The sequence below is a fragment of the Zingiber officinale genome, chromosome 5A, assembly GCF_018446385.1.
Source record: "Zingiber officinale cultivar Zhangliang chromosome 5A, Zo_v1.1, whole genome shotgun sequence".
Lineage (NCBI taxonomy): Eukaryota > Viridiplantae > Streptophyta > Magnoliopsida > Zingiberales > Zingiberaceae > Zingiber > Zingiber officinale.
The window spans coordinates 130,898,848-130,916,589 of NC_055994.1; the positions used below are offsets into that span (position 1 = coordinate 130,898,848).

Below are 17,742 nucleotides of genomic sequence, written 5' to 3' on the forward strand. Positions count from 1 at the left end.
AAAACGTTGCAAGTATAAAATTTTTTTAATTTTTTTTTAAAAAAATTTTATGCGCAGCAGATTGACTTGCCTAATCTGCAATTTGTCTTGGGTTAGATTTGAGATTTTTTAATCTGCCAAGATGATAGGCCATCACACCCCATCAAATGACAAGTCTGCCATGGGCCAACCCATCTCGTCACGGATTGATCCGCCTGACAACTTTAAATGATACCCTAAGAGTATCCACAATGAGAGCTCTTGACTCCCTTTGTCGATGTGGCGTAAGGGAGGGAGCTCCCTCCCATAGTGGGAGAGTGATAATTTATAAATTTAAATTTTATTTATATATATAAGGTAAAATATAATATAAAAGTATAGGATTCATGAAAGAATTGTTTAGGGATTTTTTAACAGTGGAATATACGTAAGGATTTTTACTTTTGATGCAGTGCTGATGTGATATTAAGAGAGCTCTTGGAGAGCTCCCATGACTATAGATGACCTAACACATCCTTATGTGAGTGTCTATGGGCAACGCCCTACATGTACTATCTGACATGGCCAAAATCATTTTTTTAATTCTTCTGTTATCTGCATGTAACTTTCTTCTTTCTCCTACATATAAAGTGATGCTAGCTTTTATAAACCAACATCAAAATAGTGATGGTCAACGTGAAGTTAATTTGTATAAATCAGTACTAGTTGGTGTTGATTTATACTTGCATCAACAATCGAACCAGGGGTACTTTGGTTATGACGTTGTATCCTTTGACTGAGGTGTCAAGTTCGAGCACCCCCTGCACAGGCTCTTATCAATTAAATGGTACCGTTTACCCAAAAATTACAAATCAGTACTAGTTGGTGCTGATTTATGCTTGCACCAACAATTGATGATCTTCAAAAAATCAACTTCACCTTACATGTACAAGAGAGAAGAAAGTTTTAATAATGAGATTAAAAAAACACAAATTCAATTTTAACCGCATCAGCTCACACACATCGAACGTCGCTTATAGACCTCGCAAAAAAATGCATAGGGTATCATTCTTATAACTTTATCTACTATAAAAAGTTAATTTATTTATTATAATCAAAACTCTTTATCCACTTGAATATTCTAAAATATTAAACCTTAAATTTTAAACGGAACAAAATTAAATCAAAATACTTTTTTTTTATCAAAATCATTGGTTTTTTTTTTTCAAAATTACTTTAAATAGCTGTGGAAGGGTGAGTATTCGATTAAATTCGAACCAAACTAATTTTTTTTTCAAACAAATCGAATCAAATTTATTTTTGATAAAAATCGGATCGAATCAAATCGAATTTTCAATAAAACAGAACAAACCGAATAAATTGATTTTTCTAAAAATTTGATTTGGCTTAATAAAATTTTGATTCGGTTTAAAATTTATGGTGTAAAAAATCGATTTAATTAAAAAATTCAATCTATTCGATCAATTCAATTTAACCGAATAAAAAAATTCAAAACCGATTCCGAACCAAATTAACCGATTTTTTGGAGGAAAAAAAAAAAAAATCAAATTTCCGAATAAATCGAACCGAATTTTTAAATTCAATCGGTTTGATCGATTTAACCAAACTTTTGCTCATCCAAACTATTAAATAGTTAGTGAAGTTATGAAAATTTCTAATAACTACAATAATATTGTATTAAGTGTTATATATTATAATACAACAACTATTACACTATTACATATTATAATAATTAATCATAATTACTAGCAGTACCACAAATAAAAATATTATCAAAAAATAAAACGCCCTTTTGAATTTTAAAAAAAGACAAACATCTCCCGAATTGATACATCTAAGATGCTCTTTTAATTTTTGCCCTTATGATAATCACAGTAGCACTAATAAACACTTTAACTTATTCAGCATCGAAGCAGCAAGCAATCGTTGCCCGTTGATGCAGAATCGAAAGGACTCTCATAAACTCGTGCATTATGCTTTCCCAAACACAATAAATCACATAAGGTAATAATGACTGCAAATAGCCAAGAGAACGCGTGCAACATAAGATATTTGTCAAAATCTCTGGTTAACTGATCTAAGATTCTGTTGGCACGTTGGCACATAAATTTAGACTTGAGCTGTGCCTTCCGTGAACTTAGGGTCCTCGCACCTATACTTGCCGTCGGGCCCGATCCCAAATCCTTTGGGATCGACAAAGACGTTCTCCAAGAGCTGGCTTCGAGGAGGATGTGGACTTGAATCTGCAAACTCCACGGCATCTTCGATAAGGTTATCGATCTTTTCCTCGATGACCTTCAACTCCGATTCAGTTGCGAGGTTCTTCTCCAGAATGTAGCTCTTCAAGGCCGCAATAGGATCTCTAGCAGCATAATGCGCTTTTTCATCTGCCAAAAAGGAATGTTTTATGAATTCAAGTAAGATTCTACTGCTGCATGAAGTTGATTTCCGAAGAATATGATAACTAAATTCTGATACATCATGTAAGTTCCATAAAACACACGAGCAGAGAGACCTAGCTTCGAAACTTAAGATCAGTAAAACCTCAACCAAAAAGAGCTGTAAAAGTGTTACGAAAAGGATCAAGTTTATAGAACACTTGGAGAATCAGGGTGGCAGGGATTGTTCTACAGAACTCAGCCATAAAATGGCTTCCTAAATGGAAGACAACACTCTTGGAACACCTAAAAACTCATCAACCTATCGAGGAAAAGGTTAATGTAACATCGATCACCAAAACAAAATAGTTTAGTGATGTATCTTTAACTAGAGCATCTAAAAAGCTATAAACAAAGTAATCGTAATATTTTAACTCATTTAGTTGATTATCGTAAGACACAAACGCAATTCCTCAATAGGAATATTAGAAGATACTATGTCTTATAACCGATATTTATCTACTACAACTGCATGGTATTCCTAAACATCATGAATAAATGGCACAAATAGATAGCAATCCATAATTGCATGGTAACAAAGAAAAGAAAGATATCCAGTCACAGGATATTCTAATGTTCAAATACATTGAAAATTCAATCAAATCGGTCTTCACCGATAACAAGTAGAATGGCCACAAAAAACATAGTAGACCATGACTTGCCAAATTATTGCTGCAAATTATAAACAGCCTATTCTGAAAAAACCATGACAGTTACCAATCTATTAACAAACCTTTGTAGAACAAAAAAAGTTGAATAGTTTGGTTTAGGTACAGTCCTCTTTTACTCAGAATTCAATCAGACAATATCTATCCTTATGTCGTTTTTTTTATCATTCAAGACTCTAAAATAAAAACTTATTCGTAGTAACAATAGAAATAATATCATCTTAGGAATTCCAAACTAATGCTGATATGATCTTAGACTGTGCTTATGTTCAAAAATGGCAAAAAAAACCAAGAACAAATAATAAGGTAAACAATGGAACACAGGGAATCAATGATTCAAGCTCACCAGGTTTCCGGAGCTCATCGGGATCGGCAAGTGAGTGACCTCTAAAACGGTAGGTCTCGCACTCAACGAGTGTGGGTCCGTCGCCCCTTCTTGCCCTTGCAATCGCTTCGATGGCTACCTCCCGGACCTTTAGTACGTCCATTCCATCGACATGGTAGCCAGGCATGCCAAATGCAGGGCCTTTCTTCCAGATCTCCGGATCCGAGGTTGCCCTGACGTGTGACATGCCGATCGCCCACAGGTTATTCTCCACAACAAACACAATTGGCAATTTCCACAGTTGCGCCATGTTAAGGCACTCAAAGAATTGGCCGTTGTTGCATGTCCCGTCCCCAAAGAAGGCGACGGTAACATCAAGGCCATTAGGGTTAGACTCCTTAAGCACCTCATGGCGGTACTTGGAAGAAAATGCGGCACCAGTTGCCACCGGAATGCCTTCCCCAATGAAGGCGAAGCCGCCGAGGAGGTTGTGGGTCGAAGAGAACATATGCATCGATCCGCCCTGGCCACGGCAGCAGCCGGTAGTCTTGCCGAAAAGCTCGGCCATGACAGCACGGGCAGCGACGCCCTTGCTCAAGGCATGCACGTGGTCTCGATAAGTGCTGACCACGCAATCCCGGGCTTCAAGAAGCTTGATGAATCCAGTGGAGACGGCCTCCTGGCCGTTGTAGAGGTGGACAAAGCCGAACATCTTGCCGCGGTAGTACATCTGCGCGCACATGTCCTCGAAGAAGCGCCCCAACACCATGTCCTCGTAAAGCACCAACGCTACCTCGCGGTCGACGTCCTCCTGCAGCAATCGAAGGGGTAAAAAAGAGCATCAGATCCTCATAAAGATCAAATCTTGATGCCCATTCGCACGATAATTCCTAACGCTCGGAAATTCCATACATTCTGGGTGGCGGAGGAGCTGGAGGCCAGCGGTTTCTGGCCTATGACGACGTCAGAGGATACGGCCAGGGGAGTGCGAAGGAGGCGAATTGACCTGAGCGCGGAGCGGGTGAGGGCGGGGACGGAGGGAGACGAGAGGAAGGGGCACAACGACTTCTCGGAGGCGAACCGGGCGACGAAGGGAGGAGGGGAGAGGATCTTGGCAGCGGAGAAAGCCGACATCTTGGTGAGCGGGCAGGCGGGAGAGGGCGGGTAGCAGATCGCTTCGGTGAGGAGGAAGAAGAGGAGGAACTATAAAGGAAAGATGGGAAAAAGAGGGGACGGATTTCTCGAGGGGGCCGATTGGTTGGGAAGTATCGCCTAACCGGTGATCTCTTTCTCGGGCCACTAGATCTCGCTATCTTTTGATCTGGACCGTTCGCGTGGCATGCGCTATCTTTTCTGATCCTTCGATAATAGTGATAGCAAAATTGACGATGATAGATATGCATTAATTTGGAATTCTTCGGAAAGAAATTAGTCAATTTGATTTTTGTCTAAAGTTTTTTTTTTTTTTAAAAAAAAAACATTTTCTATGGATGATAATTGCAAAGGGTATGGATATGGTAATTTATCATAGGGCGCAAGGAGAGATTTAAATTTACTAAAAAGCTTTCATTATTTTGATATTTATCAAAGAACATATTTTTTTAAATATATTTCCTATTTTATCCTTCTGACAAATCTAATTTTTTTTTATCGTTTCTCACTCTCTCTTCTATTTATTTTCTTCTATGCATGCAAGCAATCTAATTTTTCCTCTCCGTTTTTCTCTTTCCTCTCTTTTTTTTTCAATGCGTGAATGGATAACATAGGCCTGATATATAAATCATCATATTAGACTCATAACCTAAATCTCTTTTTTTTTTTTTTGTAATTAGGCCTGATATCTCCCATATCAGGCTCACGTTGGGTCTGATATGGGAAGATATCAGACCCACATTGGGCCTGATATGAAGAGATATCAGGCCCAACGTGGGTCTGATATCTCTTCATATCAAGCCTAATATAAAAAAAAGAGAATAAAAAAAGAAAAAAAGAGAGATTTAGGTTTTTCAAAACTTCTAGTCCACACTAAGAATGTCGAAAATAATAATGAAGAGCATATTTGGACTCTTTGCAATTTTAGAAATCCATAAGAACTGAAATGAATACAATCGGAGCTCTCTAAGTCCATCAGTGGGCTTCAGTCAAAACCCACTGATGGACCTAGAGAGCTCCGATTGCACTCATTTCAGTTTCTATGGATTTCTAATATTGCAAATAGTTCAAATATGCTCTCCATTGTTATTTTTGGCATTGCTAGTGGTGGACCATAGGTTTTGAAAAACCTAACACATATGGGGAATATTTTGTTGATTCTTTCTTATTATATTTTAACATCTTTTAGAAGTTAAAATAAATAATAGATAACATATTTTAATTCCTTGCAATATTAGAATTCCACATAAACTGAAATGAGTGCAATTGGAACTCTCTAGGTCCATCAGTGGGTTTTGACTGAAACTCACTGATCGATCATTGAAACCCACTGATCTTCAAAACCCATCAGTGGGTTTTGAAGATGGAGTCATTAATCATTGAAAAATTAATATTACATGTTTGATTTTTTTTAAAACCATTAAATATTTTATTTAATAGTTAAATTATATACTTTTCTTTTGAAAATAAATATATTTGGTAAGTTAAAAAAATACAAATGACTATAATTAAATTTAAATTCATAAGTTAATTAAATATTAAATAAAAATTATAAATTAAATTAAATTAAAAATCATAAGTTTATTAATTTATTAATTAAAAATTACAAATAAATTAATTTAAAGATGAGAATTAAATAAAATATTAAGTAAAAATTATATAGAGATATTAAATGAAAAAATAAAAATAAAGATGTATGATTTGTAATATAGGACCCACAAAAAAAATTGTATGGAGATTTTTTGATTGTAGAGAGAATAGTAGATTTTTCTATTTTTGATGTGACATATTGGAAATTAGAAAAAATTTACGAAGAGATTTAATTATTGGAGATGCCCTAAGCTTGTAAGCTCCATGCATGTCCTCACATAATCAGCAATAGCAGTGATTTTTTGACCAATCATAAATACTTGTCCGCAAGAACATAAAATGCATTAGGATATCTATGCTAAAGCATCAAAATCCAGATACATTCTGACAACAAGGATACGATTTGCATTGGCCTAGAGTGAAGCTGAACAAAAGACAAGGAAGCTTCGGAATTGTGACAACGACTCAATAAATAGTCTTCCTCTTCCAGCTCCCAATATTGCTCAGTCCTTCCTCAACTCCATTAACTCTTGTCGGATGCCTGATGCGTTTATAACAACGATTTCTACCTTATCTCCCTGCAAAAATATCATCGCAGATGAAGATGAGTGTCTTTGGAAATTAAGATTCATATAGATGATGCACAACGGATTTGGCAGACATACCGTGTATATGTCTCTTTCAGTAGCCGATGCAAAGACATCTTTCAGTAAATCGACTGCCTCTACTTCGGACAACGGTGTGACGGCATCCTGTTAGATTCCGTGATGGTTTACGTGATTAAAATAAGTTTTCTGTAGTAAGTTCTGAACCAAATGTTAGAACGAACTATATACCTTTGCAGGTAATAATAGAGGACTAGGAGATTTTAGTTGGTTGTCCAAAACTGGTATGATAAGGCCTGCACCCGTACCCTGAGCGCTGTAGCCAACTCTTTCATACGAACCGACAGCATCATATGTGAAGACACAACCCTTTCCTGAACAAACGAGGTAGTGTTAGGATGTCATCGCAGATTGATGCATGTTTTGAAAACTACAGTTTGAAATGAGTCCTCCAGAATTTAAACCATCGCTATCGAGTCCGCCTAGGATGTTGAAAGTGTAATATGGGAAGAATCGCTTGTAGTAAAGGGTATTAGACAGGTGCTGAGCCATCACAGGACATCCCATTTGTTTGTTGTGCTGATGCTGATAGATCTGCAGTTACAAGACACAGCAGGTAAGTGCTAGGGAATATGCTACCAAACAAAAACATCTTACGACTGTTTTTGGTACCTACTACCTGTACCTTCCTATCTGGAATCATTTGTATGATTCCCATACGCAAATATTGAAATATGTTCTCAGTTGCATGAAAAACCACACTCGCACAATGTAAACGAATATGTTGTGTTTTCAAAATTTTATCTTTATGAAGATATGATGAGAACATTTCAGTTCAAGTTCCTATTGGATTAATTTGTTAAACTTTGAAAGATTCAATTATCCATGTCAGTGTAGATGATTGATAAGCACACAAGACTATCTTCAAAAAGGATTTGAGAAATGCAAGAGCATTGATATAAAGCAAAGCCACATCACACATAAATCAACCAAACAATTCAAGAAATAAAAATTACTAATGAAAACTGATTTTCAAGCCATCTACCTACTATAGGTACAAATATAGCCAAACCAACAAAAAGTAGAAAATAATCTGGAAAAAATAAAAACTAGGTTTATTGCTTCCTACAATGAATACATGAGTAATGCAACATCATATTTCATGGCCACAATTTAGTTATAGGTTAAATGTCATGCCTATGGGTGCTTTCTGTGCTAAATAGATCATTGACAAGTATGTTGACTTGTGGTCATTCAAGTCAAGGAAGACCAACCACCTTAATATTCTTGTGTATCATCAAGATTACCCCAAGAAACCATGAAAAATATTAATGGCCACAATGATATGTAATATGTTAAATTCAAAAGGGACCAATGAGCATATACAATTGATGAAAATCATAACACTCTTTTATAAATTAATGCAATTTAGATTTTAATTACTTGTATTTAAATTTATTTGCAGATGAGACGTGTGGTTAAGCTAGTAAAGAATGATAAATGGCCTAGAATAGACTTCTCAAGTCAACGAATGGTATATAAAGAAATCTTATAAGATACACGGGATTGAAGACAAGGGGAAGATGAGGAAGTCACAAACTTCTTCTGGAATAGGATTTTACTAAAGTTAAGTTTATCTATATTATGAACCATTTCTCTATTAAATCTTCGCTTTTGAAAAAAAATGGTGCTTGAATATATAACTCAGATTATGTTATTATAAGTATATCAATGATAAGCTATTATAATTCCATTACCAATCAACACTGGCTACACAGATTATGAGTTACTTAGAAACACTAATACCAAATGGCTGGAGGAAATGTAATTGTCCAATATCATGTCTATTTTGCATGCATGAGAAATTAGATAGATTGGAAATGGAATTGATTCACCGTCTCCTAAACACAAGGCCTATGGAATGTTCTTCCATAACTGGTAAATGCAAAATAGGTTCTTGGCTATGATCAATTAGGGTGTATTTGGTTCAAGTTATCATGCATAACCTTGATTATGTGATTACCACAAGGTTACGGAGAATAAAACATAACCTAATGTTATTTGGTTCATTCTAAGTAATGATGCAATAAAAATTTGTTTGTTTGGAAGTTTTAGTGTATAACTTAGTTTAACAAAATAAAAGAAATATATATAATAATAATATTATTATTAATAATAATGGTGATATATATATATATATATATATAATAGTTTAGAATTGTTTTGAGATAATTTTATTAAGATTTAAACTAGATCTATTTAGTTTATCACAACTATAGCTAGAAGTTGATTGATTCAATTGACCGAAGTTTTAATTAAAAAAAACCTAAGTTAGGAAAAAAAACAGTCATCCTGTCCCTCACGCACACGATTGAGCCCTTCCGCACAAAGGAACGATGGCGACACCGAGTAGGCATTGTCATGGTGGCTCGCGCTCAACGACGGGCCATGTCGTTGCTTGCGCTCAACAGCCAGTGAGCTGCCTGTCCCCTCCGGCCCTTGGCAAAGCCGACACTGCTGTCGCTACTCGCGCTCGACGGTCGGCTGTTGCTCGCCCTCAACGACCAGCTGTTGCTTATGCTTGACGACGGAACGCAGCTGGATTCCCATTAACCCCAGAATCAAGGAAAACCTAACTTTTCCTAGGGAATCATATTCTGAGTCGCAAGCCCCTTTTGTTGACATGTTGGACATGTATCATTATTCAGGAATCGCTCCTTACCTAAATCAAATAAGGTTTTTGTTGATAACCTTGGATAAATAACAAGGTTATCAACAATAACATTGAATCAAACACACCCTTAAACTTATGGTTGGTGCTCATGACACTAGGTAAAAAAAAAAGAAAAAATAATCACCTGAATATGCTAGCAGAATGGTACTTCGAAACGAATGGAACAACATCTAGCATTCATCACCTAAATCATCATGTTGCTAATGTATAACTCTGGGCCTAACATTTGCGTTACAATCTAAGAGTGCTGCACGCCACAATGTCCATTGTTGCACTACATTTGGCTATAATTTTGTCCCAAAGGCTGATTTCACTTTGTCCCTAACATGTAGAGGATATTTATCTCAAGAAGTTATGGGCATGGGGAATCAGCTAGAGTAGAACTCTGAGATCCTCAATGTAAGTTGATAGAGGTACTAAAGAACAAAAAGTAGATCGTATATCATTAGGCATGACAAATAATAACCAATAGAAGATTACAACTTTAACAGGCTGATGATAGAGGTGCTTCAGATGAGATACAAGCCAGACATAACAAATCATGATAAATAACTACTAATAGATACAACTTCCATTGGTTAGTGTGGCCAGATAAAAATGAGGGGGCGCGATGTGTTTGAATAAACTTGTGCGATATGTAATCAGAAATGTTTGTTTGATGCTATAACAATATCAAAGTTCCTGTTTAACCATAATCAATTGACAATGGAAGTTAAGTTTTGATGAGTGAAACCACAAGCAAATCCAAACAATACACAACAAAGGAAACTGTACATCATCTATCTGATATTTTACATCCACCTCATTTTTCATCAAAGCAAGCATAGCCTAAGTGAAACCACCCAAGTAAACAACAATGAAAATGTCGCATCCTGTGTTTGTCCTTCACCTAAAAGTTTGGGTAATTATTTGATATAAAGATCCACTCATGACTAAAATTTCAATTGAAATTGATTGTGTCAATGAGAGTGTATAACTAAAATTTAAACACGCATGATTTGTGAAGACAAGGTATCAGATCAAGTAGCATAGCACCGAACATAAAAACGAAAAACAACGAACATCAGCGCCATAAAATCGATCGATCAAAAAAATGAGGAACTTTTCGTCACTCACCAAGTGCCTCGCAGCCAAGTTCTTCTGCAGAGCTTTCATATCACCCTGGAAGCCAGAGGTAGCCAACACGCACTTGTCCGCCCTGCATCACAAAAGCAACAGACAACCGCACGAGCTCAGGACCTAGGTCAGAATTTCCAGCGAACAAAAGAAATAGAAGCAAAGGAACCGTACAGTTTGCAGATCTTAGAGTAGTCCCTGGTGTAGATGCTGTACCCCACGGACAGCCTGGTGTCGGCGGCAATCACGCAGTAGTCCGATCCGGCGATCGCGACGCACGTCCTGCACCAACAACAAGGAGATCAAGTCGAGAAGATGCCGAAGATCTGAAGCTACGAGAAGACTAGGGGATCGAGCGCACCCTCCGTTATTCTCGTACACCCAGTCGCCACGAAGAGCCATGCTTACTGTGGCCACCGGCGTTGTCGATCAAGTTTCGAGGCTAACGCTTCCTTTCGAGCAACCTTGTTTCTTCCCCCTCAAGACAGAAGGCCTCCGGTGGTTTAAATAGCAGCGGATTTAGTAGTTCGTTTGCCCGACCCAATCCTGACGGAGTGGATTTTTTTTTCCGGTCCGATTTTTATTCGGAGTTTGGATTTTTCTTTCCGGATTTGGTTTTATTTATTATAATTAATTGTGTAGTTACTTTATATATCAGAACAAGGGCCACGTGTTTTATTTTTATTCTTAGCCACGTCTTTTTCATTACTTACAGCGAGGGCCTCTTATTCTTATATATCAGAGCAAGGGCCACGTCTTTTTTAATAGATGGTTGGTCTAAGAAGGGCGCGTGGCATTTGAACTAATTGATCTTTTTTTTAAAAAAAAATTATTGATCTTAATAAAACTGGGTCAGATATCCCCAGATAAATCGGCATAAATTGAATACCGAATATTAACTAAAAAATTAAATTTAAAAAAAATTAAAAAGAAAATATCAAAGAAGACTTAAGATAAATAAAAACACGTTAAAAGACTCACGACGGCTTGAGGCCTCCCATCAAATATAGAAAAAGCTTCAAACGATTATTTGCAGGAGCAGTAAAATTTTATTGAAATTATTAAAAAAATATTTTGATATATTTTAAAATTTTAGATAATTTTTAAAAAATGAAAAGAAAACACTGTACTAGTTAAATGAAATTCTCCTCGTTCTTAATTACACAGTAGCATGATTCATCTTCCTATCTCACAACTCTCAAGCGTAGGACCAAAACCTATCGATGTCACTCTTTGAGATCGTTTATAGCTCCCTTGACCACAGCTCTAAATAAGCGTGTGCATGTTGACCCCACTTAATTAATTATTATTGACCCTTTTATTCACCAAAAGTAGCCAATTGATCTGCTATGTTTTATTTTGGTAGATTATTTTATTTTTGCCTCTATATTTAATTGTCTCTTCAAATGCCACGTGCCCTTCTTAGCAAGCAGTTGACTTGAAAACCACTGCTCGTGATTCAGATCCGACCGGACTATAAATATAAAGATGACAGTGAATGACTAGATGGAAAATAAACTAAAATATTTAAAATTTTAACCTCAAATTTATGGAGGTAAATAAAAATTGAGAGAAGGGGCCCAATTTGCCAGCTGGCCTACTTAGTCACGTGGTGATGCCTCCCAAATCTACGTTCAAATTGGCAATCTATGATGTATCCAACAAAATACTAAATCTAATCTGAATATCATCGTAAATTATTTAAGGTGAAAACATTTTTCACTAAGGATCTATTAATATATATTTATTTAGTAAATAGGTGCACCTATTTCTGCTAATTATATTTAATCCAAGTTTAGAAAAATAAAACATATATTGAAAATGTAGAATTAATATATTTATATTAAATGTATGTGTTAAAAAAAATAGCGGGAAAGAAATATCAAATAATGAAGATAGTTTTGTAAAAGAGAAGACAAGTTACCATGGGATGGTTTCATTATTAATAAAAAAAATATTAATTTAGTCTTATTAATTATTTTTGGGATGATCAATCTGATCTCATAAATTTTTTTTTTTATCGATTATCAAAATAAATCAAGAAATAAACACAATTTTGTTATTAATGAGCTCGAATGACCGCTTGCTCATTGTTTATTCGCTCAATCACTCGTATGCTAAATGTTTTCTTGTGCATTGGCTAACATGTGAACGATGCTTAGAGCAGTCAAGACTCGCTTGTACATGACCGTGACAAAAGATGAAAAAGATTGATTAATTTAGATTAATTCGTGCCTTTTTTAAATATAAATAATATTAAATAATTTATTCATTAAATGTAATATATAGAAACTGCATTTATATTTTAAAATGTTTGCGATACAGCCCCTTGGGCGGCTAAACCAGTCTGGCCGGAGCAATCCCTTTGGCCGGCGGCACCACCACAACAGGTGCCAACAGCTTTCTCCTTGGGGGAACGGTGACTTGCTTTGGCCGGCTGTAAGGAGAACCTTTCTCCCCTTTCCAACGATACAACAAGGTCTTTTTACGGCAGCATAAACAGGGAATAGAAGCCTTCTCCAGATAGACGGCGGCACAAAGGCAGCTACCTCTGTCCACAGCAGTTGTCGGCAGGAGGTGTTGGAACACTGTTGAAAAAAAAACTAAGTTTTAGGGTTTTTTTTGATAATTTCCTATTTTGTATTAGGTTAACTTTTTATTTAGATTTTAGTTAAATACGTCGTATAAATATTTGATGTTGCCGTCATATTTTTATGAGAGAGGGAGAAAAAGATAGTTTTTTCGGTTGATTCCTTTTCTTAGTTTTACAAGTCTTGCAATTATTTTTTTTTTTTTGAAAGATATACATCCTTGTTTCCGGTGTTCATAATCTATATTAGCTGTAATTTGTCTCTTTCAACGATCGCAAGTTTTCGTTCTTACTTTGATTTCATTCTTTTAAATTTGATTTTTTGGGTTATTCTCAGTTGAGTTCTACAAATGATATCAGAGCTAGGCTATTATTGATCATGGCAAATAGAAAAATTCTCTATTCAGTTCCCAAATTAATGAGAAAATAGAATTATATTTATTGGAAGATTCAGATGGAGACACATCTTACAACGTACAAATTATTGAAGTATGTGAATGAAGATTTAGCGAAAGATGAAGATGATGACGATCAGAGTCGTGATAGTTTGGCTATATCTCAAATATACCAAGCAATTGATATGTATGTGTTTGTCAAAACTTCCACCACTAAAATTGCAAAACAGACGTGAGATATTTTGGACAAAACATATCAAGGTATTGACATAGTCCAAAGGAATAATTTGATGGCGTCGAAGAGAAAATTTGAAGGATGTATGATGGAGAAGATAGAGACAATTGAGGCTCATTTTTCTCGTTTAATGGAGGTAAAAAATGAGATGGAACTCAATGGCTATGAGGTTGAAGATGAGATGTTTGTTGAAAAAGTTTTGAACAATTTGCCTTTGAAGTTTGATTATATTGTGGCTATATTGCAAGAGACAAAAAAATTTTCGAAGATGTCCATTGAAGAGTTGCATGGTTCGTTGATTTTACATGAAAGTAGGATTAATGAAAGACTGGAGAATTTGATGAAAAATGATTCAATAGAAAAGGTGTTGCAAGCCTTGACTCCAAATGGCAATGGACAGGGAAAATCCAATAATGGTGGTGGTGATTCACATGCTCGTGGTTAGAATTTTAGAGCTTGTGGGTGTGGTGGTCGTGGGAATTACCAAGGTCGTGGTAGAGGTAATTTCCAATTTCAGCAAAGAGGTAATCCTAACAATTCCAATTATAGTCTATAATTTAAAAAACGTGAGGTCTGTTGTTATAATTGTGGAAAGTTGGGTCATTATAAAAAGGATTGTTGGAGTGTAAAGGTTGAGAATAAAAATGGGCATGCTCAAGTTGCTGAAACTGGTGATAATACCATGAAACAATTTTATTTTCTGCTGGTGTTGTTGAGAAAAATAAAAATTTTGTTTGGTATCTTGATTCTGCCTATAGTAATCATATGGGTGGAAAAAAGGAGAATTTTCTGATCTTGATGAATCTTTTCGAAGCACTATGAAGTTTGGTAATAATCAAGTTGTTCTTGTGATGGATAAAGGTAGTATTCCCATTACTTTGCAAAATGGGAAGAAGAGTTCCATTGCTGGTATTTATTATGTGCCTAATCTTCATCATAATTTGTTGAGTCTTGGTCAGTTGCAAGAGAAGAATTATGATCTTAATTTTAAACGTGGTGTTTGTACAATTTGTGATGAACGATTGAGGCTAATAGCTAAGGTAGATATAAACAATTGTCAGTTATTTCCTATTACTCTTAGTTATGATGATTTGTCTTGTTATAGCACTACTGGCTTTGATGAGACTTGGTTATGCCATATGAGATTTGGACATTTTCATTTTGGAGGTCTAAAGTTTATTGCTAGAAATAATGTGGTGTCTGGATTACCATTACTTGATTTTACCACTAGACATTGTGAAGCATGTACTTTGGGGAAGAAGCACAGGGATTCCTTTCCAATAGGTAATGCTTGGAGAGCAAGACAACCATTGGAGCTCATACACTCAAATTTGTGTTCAGTTGAGGTTCCTTCTCGTGGAGATAACAAGTTTTTCATTACTTTCATTGATGATTTTAGTCAGAAGTCATGGGTGTATTTTTTGAAATATAAATCTGATGCCTATAAAGTCTTCAAGAGTTTTGAGTCCTATGTTGAGAAGCAAAGCGGTTATATGATTAAGACTTTGAGGACTGACAACGGCACTGAATATATAGTATGTGATTATTTTTTGGCTAACTATGGAATCAAGCATCAGATGATAGCCAAGTACACTCCTTAACAGAATGGTGTTGCGGAGAGGAAGAATCGTACTGTGATAGATATGGTGAGATCTATGATGAAAGCAAAGAGTATGCCAAAGGAATTTTGGGTTGAAGTTGTTTCTTGTATTGTTCATGTTTTGAATCGGTGTCCATCAAGGAGAATTCGAAAAAACACTTCTTATGAGTTGTGGTCCAGTAAGAAGCCAAATATCTGTCATCTTAAGGTATTTGGTTTTGTTGCTTATGCCCATGTCCCAGATGCAATCCGGAAGAAGTTGGATAATAAAGCAGAGAAATGCATCTTTATTGGCTATAGTAGTGAAACAAAGGGGTACAAGTTGTTCAATCTAGACACTGGGAAGGTAATCATTAGTAGGGATGTGACTTTTGATGAGCAAGGAGTATGGGATTGGAAAAAAGAAGAGCCTATGTCACCACAACCATGCCAATGTATATGGATGGAGTTGATGAGAGAGAGGAGCAAACTCAACAATCATTTCGTGATTCTTCTACTTCTTGTAGTCATCCACAGAGGAAATCACAATTACTACTTGTTTGAATGACTATGTTGTTGGAGATACGATTGACCATCTCACTGACAAAGATGTTGTGAATTTTGCTTTGTTTGCAGATTGTGATCTTCTTGACTTTAAAGATGCTTTGTTTGCGTGAAGAGATTCATGCCATTGAGAAGAATAACACTTGGGAGCTCACAAAACTTCCAGGTGGGAAGAAGCCCATAGGTGTCAAATGGGTTTATAAGACTAAGTACAAGCCTAGTGGAGAAGTTGATAGATACAAGACAAGGTTGGTAGTGAAAGGTTACAAGCAGAAACCTGGCACTGATTATTTTGAGGTATTTGCTCCTGTTGCTCGTCTTGCTACTATTCGTATGGTGATTTCTCTTGCTACTCAGAATTGTTGGAATATATTTCAAATAGATGTAAAGTATGCCTTTCTGAATGGAGTATTTGAGGAAGAAGTGTATGTGGAGCAACCTCCTGAATTTCTTAAAAAAGGACAAGAAGATATGATGTATAGGTTAAAGAGAGCATTGTATGGCTTGAAACAAGCTCCAAGAGCATGGTACACACGCATTGACACCTTCTTTGTTGAAAGTGGTTTTCAAAGGTGTCTGTATGAGCATACTTTATATGTGAAGTCGTCTTCAGCTGGTGATGTTCTTATTATTTGCCTATATGTTGATGATTTGATTTACACTGGGAATAATCAAAAGATGATGGTAGACTTTAGGGAGGTAATGATTAGACAGTTTGAGATGATGGATTTGAGTCTCATGTCATATTTTCTTGGGATTGAAGTTACACAATCAGATCGTGGTATCTTTATTTCTCAAAGAAATTATGCGGGTGATATCTTGAAGAAATTTAAGATGGATAGTGCTAATTCGATTATGACTTCGGCTAAAGAAAGGTTGAGGTTGACTAAAGATAGCAATGGTGGTGTTGTGAATTCTACCTATTTTAAGAGCTTGGTCGGGAGTTTAAGGTATTTGACGTCGACAAGGCTTAACATCAATTTTAGTGTTGGACTCATCAACAGATTTAGAGAGAATCCTCGACAGTCACACTTACAGGCAGTCAAGAGGATCTTGAGGTACATTAAAGGCACTCAAGGAGATGATATTTTGTATGCAAAAGGTGAGCCTGTTGAACTTCTTGGATATAGTTGAGAGAAAGAGCACTTCTGGATATGCCTTTTTCATTGGTTCTGGTGTGTTTTCTTGGAGTTCAAAGAAATAACCAGTTATTTGCTTTGTCGACAGCTGAGGCGGAGTACATTGCGGCATCAAACTGTGCTACCCAAGCAGTTTGGTTAAGGAGGATGCTTGGATTTCTTCAACATAAGTAAGATGACTCGGCCATGGTATTTTGCGATAACAAATCAGCTATTGAGTTGACTAAGAATCCAGTTTTTCAAGTACCACTTCATTTGCGACTTGGTTCGTGAGAATGAGATTGCAGTTAACTATTGCAAGAGTGAAGATCAAGTGGAAGATATTTTTACCAAGGGATTGAAGAAGAAAACTTTTATGAAATTGAAGAAAATGTTTGGCATGAAGAATGTTGTAAACTTAGTTTAAGGGAGGCTATGTTGAAAAAAAATAAACTAAGTTTTGGGTTTTTTTGGTAATTTCCTATTTTGTATTAGGTTACCTTTTTATTTAGTTTTTGGTTAAAATAGGTGATATAAATATTTGATGTTGCCGTCATATTTTTAAGAGAGAGGGAGAAAAAGATAGCTTTTTTGGCTGGTTCCTTTTCATAGTTTTATAAGTCTTGCAATTGTTTTTTTTTTTTTGAAAGATAT

At 35.9% G+C, this 17,742-nt stretch overlaps 2 protein-coding genes across 2 annotated transcripts; both read right to left on the bottom strand.

Moving 5' to 3' along the window:
• Positions 1-1,804: 1,804 nt before the first annotated feature.
• LOC121981816 (pyruvate dehydrogenase E1 component subunit alpha-3, chloroplastic-like) lies at positions 1,805-4,645 on the bottom strand. The gene is made up of 3 exons (XM_042534561.1): positions 4,323-4,645; positions 3,432-4,221; positions 1,805-2,366 (listed from the first exon to the last, which is right to left on the bottom strand). The coding sequence occupies exons 1-3, from the start codon at positions 4,542-4,544 to the stop codon at positions 2,089-2,091; spliced, it is 1,290 nt and encodes a 429-aa protein (XP_042390495.1). The 5' UTR covers positions 4,545-4,645; the 3' UTR covers positions 1,805-2,088.
• A 1,786-nt stretch (positions 4,646-6,431) lies between these two features.
• LOC121983245 (proteasome subunit beta type-1-like) lies at positions 6,432-11,109 on the bottom strand. Its single transcript, XM_042536197.1, has 7 exons — positions 10,969-11,109; positions 10,782-10,889; positions 10,608-10,689; positions 7,222-7,351; positions 6,989-7,131; positions 6,818-6,904; positions 6,432-6,730 (listed from the first exon to the last, which is right to left on the bottom strand). The coding sequence occupies exons 1-7, from the start codon at positions 11,007-11,009 to the stop codon at positions 6,656-6,658; spliced, it is 666 nt and encodes a 221-aa protein (XP_042392131.1). The 5' UTR covers positions 11,010-11,109; the 3' UTR covers positions 6,432-6,655.
• Positions 11,110-17,742: the final 6,633 nt, after the last annotated feature.